The 5,055-nt window shown below is 44.9% G+C and overlaps 1 protein-coding gene and 1 long non-coding RNA gene across 5 annotated transcripts in view; one reads left to right on the forward strand and one right to left on the reverse strand.

The window, feature by feature from the left end:
* The window catches only part of TSTD3 (thiosulfate sulfurtransferase (rhodanese)-like domain containing 3), a 9,178-nt gene extending 5,063 nt beyond the window's left edge, over window positions 1-4,115 (reverse strand). Inside the window, exons 1-2 of one of the 4 annotated variants that reach the window (XM_014543916.1) lie at window positions 3,826-4,084; window positions 2,663-2,809 (exon numbers count right to left, since the gene is read on the reverse strand). In XM_014543916.1, coding sequence (XP_014399402.1) covers window positions 2,663-2,809; window positions 3,826-3,898 — 220 coding nt within the window. In that variant the 5' untranslated portion in view covers window positions 3,899-4,084. Of the gene's footprint in view, window positions 1-2,662; window positions 2,810-3,825 lie in introns of all 4 variants that reach the window. The other 3 variants (XM_014543915.1, XM_014543917.1, XM_005871461.2) reach the window with 3 other exon arrangements.
* LOC106726980 lies at window positions 3,553-5,055 on the forward strand. The gene is made up of 2 exons (XR_001363133.1): window positions 3,553-3,702; window positions 4,859-5,055. It is a non-coding gene; the product is annotated as an uncharacterized LOC106726980 (long non-coding RNA).

The raw sequence follows: 5,055 nt of genomic DNA on the forward strand, positions 1-5,055 counted from the left end.
GGTGAAATGTGTTGTGTGTTTTTTCAGATTAAATAAATTGAATAAAAACTTTTTTAAATAGGGAATTGTCACTATTAAAAAAGAGCAAAAAATAAAATCCTACCTGTCAGGCATCAGCCTGTCCTAACAACCAGCATCTTCACCCTGATGTCTACTATGAAATATCCACAGGTCAATGGAGGCAGGGATGGGGGTGAGTGTATTGATCTGATGACCCGATCCTCATAGGAGAGACCCCACTCACCACCACTGCTTTCCTGGCTCATCGTTCTTGTTCTTCCAACATTGGTCATCTCTGAATGTAGATGGTAGTGAAGGGTAGGATCACCTGACCTTCCTACATGTGTCATAGCAAATTCTGGTACTGTAGGTATTACTTGTGGACTCCTGGCTATGAGTCAAGTCAGTACCTCATGGAATGACTTTGAAAGTTCATATGCCAAGAAACCCTAGCTTAAAAATGGAGAGAAAAACTCAGTACTTTCTCCTCATTCATTTATATACAGAACAGATGAACATAGAAGCCTTCTGTGAAGCAGTGCTTGAGCAAAGAAGAGCAGTAATGTGTATGTGATTTTATGCCACTTGCTTAGCTATTTGAGCTAATGATCCTCAATCTTTTAAGGTTTGTTGTTTTTTTTTTTTTTAGCCTAAGTTCCTGATTTAAACAATAAATGAGTTATACTATTTCCAAGATACCGTCTAAGTAGAATTTCTATAAATCTATGATTAAAACATTTTTCTTTGCCAAAATAGTGTTAAATAGTAAAACACCATTACATCAAAGCTTGTTATTACCCAGATATTAATATTTATAAGATATAATTAATTCCCTTGAAATATATCAAACATATGAAACAAACATGGATTGTAACACAGAAAAAAAATAATATACATGTGTCCTACCTACATTTTTATAGTAATAAAAGCAGGGGTTTTAGAGTCAGATAAACCAGCTTTAAATCCTGGCTTGACCAATTAGTTCTGTAACCCTGGACAGATTACTTAAACTCTCTGGGATTTAGTTTATTATTTGTAAAATGGGAATACTATTACTTAACCTTTTAGAGTTGCTGTGAGGTTTAAATTAATCTACACAGTACAAACAGTAAATGTCTAATTTCACTTTTCCTCCATGACTTATGCACACTGTTTCTTCTGAAGGGAATACCTTTCTCCCTCATCTCTACTTGGTACACTCTTACTCTTCTTTAAGACCCAGTTAAATGCCACTTGTTACTCTGATCCAAAAATTATACTTCTAGGTTTCTATTCTAGTAAAATGCTTGTACATATACACACAGAGGTAGGTACAATGATAATTATGGATAGTCTTTTTATAATAAAAATTTGGAAACCAAAATGTTCATCAACAGGGGACTAAATAAATAAACTGGTTATTCATACTATGGAATATATGCAGTGTTTAAAAGAGTTATATGTATTGTCATAAAAAACTGAATACATAACAGAAAAAAATTACAGAAAAATATGCACTGTAAATCACATTATCCTATATAATAAAAGCCCAGCAACCATAACAGCAGAACAACCACTCAACCAGTCACTATGAGGTGCACAGACCACCTCTTGGTCCCTTTCCCTGGCCGGCAGGCTCTATTGCCCGATGGTGAACGGGGCCCCGGGGGTGGGTGGCAGGGGATGCAGGGTCCCCAGGCCAAGCCCCCCGCCCCGCTGGTTGCCCCACACACAGAGGGCGACCCACGGCAGAGGTGGGGCTGGCGAGTGGGCAGGAACGGCCGACCTCTGGGTTCCTCCCCTCAGCCGGCAGGCTCCCATCGCCCCATGGCAAACAGGGAACCACAGTGAGTGGTGGGGTGGGGTGGGGCAGGACTGGCAAGCGGGTGGACCCCGGCAGTCAGGCTCCAATCGTCCTATGGCTAATGGGGAACGGTGGTGGGTGGGTGGCAGGGGATGCGGGTGGCCCCAGGCCAAGGCCCCTGCCCCACCGGTCCAGGGGTGGGGTGGGTGAGCGGGCAGGAACAGCTGACCTCTCAGTCCCTCCTCTCCAGCTGTCAGGTTCCCATTGCCTGATGGCAAACTGGGAACCCGGGTGAGTGGCAGCGGGGGGGCGGAGTGGCTGCTGGCAGCTGGGAAAGATGGCCCTGCTCAAAGGCTAGGCCTAGGGACTATACCCACGCACGATTTCGTGCGGTGGGCCTCTAGTAATATAAATAATATATAAAATGTGATTTATAACATAGAGTTCTATTGTATGTAACATATATATGTAGTATTTTAAAAATATATTTTTATTGATTTCAGAGAGGAGAGGGAAAGGGAGAAACATCAATGATGAGAGAGAATCATCAATTGGCTGCCTCCTGCACACCCCAAACTGAGGATGGAGCCTGCAACCTGGGCATGTGCCCTGATGGGGAATCAAACCATGACCTCCTGGTTCATAGGTTGAGGCTCAACCACTGAGCCACGCCGGCCGGGCATATATGCAGTATGTTATGTGTATATTTATTTATGTATACTCATAGAAAACTGTTTAGAAAGATTGATAACAAACCATATCTGGGGAGGAGAGTGGGATGGGAAGTCGTATAAAGGACACCCATGCTGTGCTTTATTATTTTAATATAATCAAAATATAATCATGTATTACTACTAGAATTTTTAAATGAAAAGGCACCTTTTCTCAAACTTTTCCCAACTCTGGTAGAGTCAGTTGTTCTTTCCATTGCAGTCTCACTAGACTGGGCTGTGTGTGTTGACTGTGTACTTGTGTCTATCTGCCCACAAATGGTAGAGAACTGTAGAGGCTGTATCCCCAGGAGGCCTGGCTGAGAAGGTGCTCAATAAATAACTGTTGAACAAAGGTAAAACCAAGCTACAAAGAATCTGCATAGAAAAAACACACATCATAAACCGAAGGATGTCCCAACAGTTAAAATGGAATACTTGAGCCCTGACTGGTTTAGCTCAGTGGATAGAGCGTCAGCCTGCGGACTGAAGGGTCCCAGGTTCGATTCCAGTCAAGGGAATGTACCTTGGTTGCGGGCACATCCCCAGTGGGAGGTGTGCAGGAGGCAGCTGATCGATGTTTCTAATTATCCCTCTACCTCTCTGTAAAAAAAATCAATAAAATATATTTTTAAAAAATAAAATAAATAATCATTGTCAAGTTGCTTCTTACTGGGTGTTCTTTAAAAAAAAAAATGGAATACTTGAGAAGGGGAGGGGGAGATGGAGGGGGAGGGGAAGAGGCAGTGGTATGCCGGGCCCCTGTACCTGCGTCCACAAATAACAGTTGTTGCCAAAGGAGAGGCAGCATATAAAGCGAAGAGAAGGAATGGAGGCTGGCTCTGAGTCCTAGACCTAACACCACGCACTACCTTTGCTCTGTCTTCTCTTTCGCCATCTGTAAAACCAGGGTGGCACTTTTAGAGCTCTAACTGCTGTAATTCTAGGTGAACGTCCACCGAGCTATCAGCACTGTAAGTGGAACTCAAGGCTGGGCTCGTCATTGCGTCTCTCCCGCTGGCTCGCTTCCCGGGATCGCGAACGGCCTTTATTAGTCAAGCACCAGTATGTTTACAAGTGCCTTCCCCGCGAGCTCCCAGGCGCAATGTGTGCTCCTCTCCCTGCGTCCCCAGAGCAGCCCCAGGCCCCAGTAACGCGGGATCTGCGGGAACAAGAACTGTAGGGCGCTACACCCCCAGGTGCCGAGAGGTACGGTGTCACTTTTCAGGGGTGTCTAAAGAAGCGAGCGCCCCACCATCCCTTTCCTTCCCTGCCCTTCCCGGGGACCCGAGGTTAGGCGCTCCTCCACGCCCCACCGACCGCCTAGCTCACCCCGCAGCGCAGGCGCCGCGGACCCGAAGACCGCGCGGCGCGCACCCGCGAGCAGCAACCTCTGCAGCGGCATCGCGGGCTGGCGCAGCCCGACCCCCGGCTCCTGACCACTTCCTCCTCCTGCTCCGCCTCCTCTACCGGTCGCCCCGGCCAACCGGGTCGGGCTCTTGAGCGCCCCCCAGCCAGGTGCCGGCCGAACCGGGCAGTGCCACAAGGCCTAATCGCTGACCCACACCTGTCCCACTTTAGCATTTAAAATCCTTTGGAAACTGGCTGGTGTGGCTCAGGGCTTGAGCGTCACCCATGAGCCAGGAAGACGGTTCCATTCCCGGTCAGGGCATATGTCGGGGTTGTGGACTCATCCCCAGTAGGGGGCGTGCAGGAGGCAGCCCATGATGTTTCTGTCCCTCTCTCTTCTCTCTGAAATCAATAAAAACATTTAGAAAAAGAAATCCTTTGGAAAGAAACTAATTTAATTTTTATTAAGGAAAGATAAAGTTTAAAAGTAAATACATGCATAACCCATGGACAGACAATAGTGCGGTGAAGACCTGGGGAGGGGGCGGGCCTGGGTGGGGAAGGGGTCAATTGGGGGAAAAAGAGGACATCTGTAATACTACTTTCAACAATAAAGATAAATTAAAAATAAACAAATAAGAAGTAAATAAGTTGTATTAATAAAAGCAAAAAAACATAGAAAGTAAGAAATATACCAAAGATAATATTTAAAGATTTAAATACATTTCTCCAATTTGCTTCAACGGGATTCTAATATTATAGATTAAAGCAAACTACGTGGAGGTTTTTCTCAGAATTGCTCTTGGCTCCAATAGTTCAACTGATTCGAGTGTTAAGATAATCTCATGCTGTCATCTTTTTTCCACCACTTGCTGATATTTGATTATATTTGGTGATAACTTTGTCAGGGTTAGGGTGCAACTGCTTTTTAAAAATGTGTTAGTTTCCAATTGTTACTGTAATACATCACCACAAGTTTGCTGGCTTAAGACAATACAAATTTATTATTATTCAGTTATATAGGTCAGCAGTCTCACATGGCTAAAATTAAGGTGTCATCAAGCCTGTGTTCCTTCTGAAGGCTCTAGGCGAGAATTTCTTTCCCATCTACGAGAGCAAGCATGTCAAACTCGCGGCCCGTGGGCTACACATGGCCCACAATGAATATTTCTGCAGCCCAGCCAACATAACAGTAAGTAAGAAACTTTTTAA

Source organism: Myotis brandtii, unplaced genomic scaffold (assembly GCF_000412655.1).
Source record: "Myotis brandtii unplaced genomic scaffold, ASM41265v1 scaffold343, whole genome shotgun sequence".
NCBI classification, from domain to species: Eukaryota; Metazoa; Chordata; class Mammalia; order Chiroptera; family Vespertilionidae; genus Myotis; species Myotis brandtii.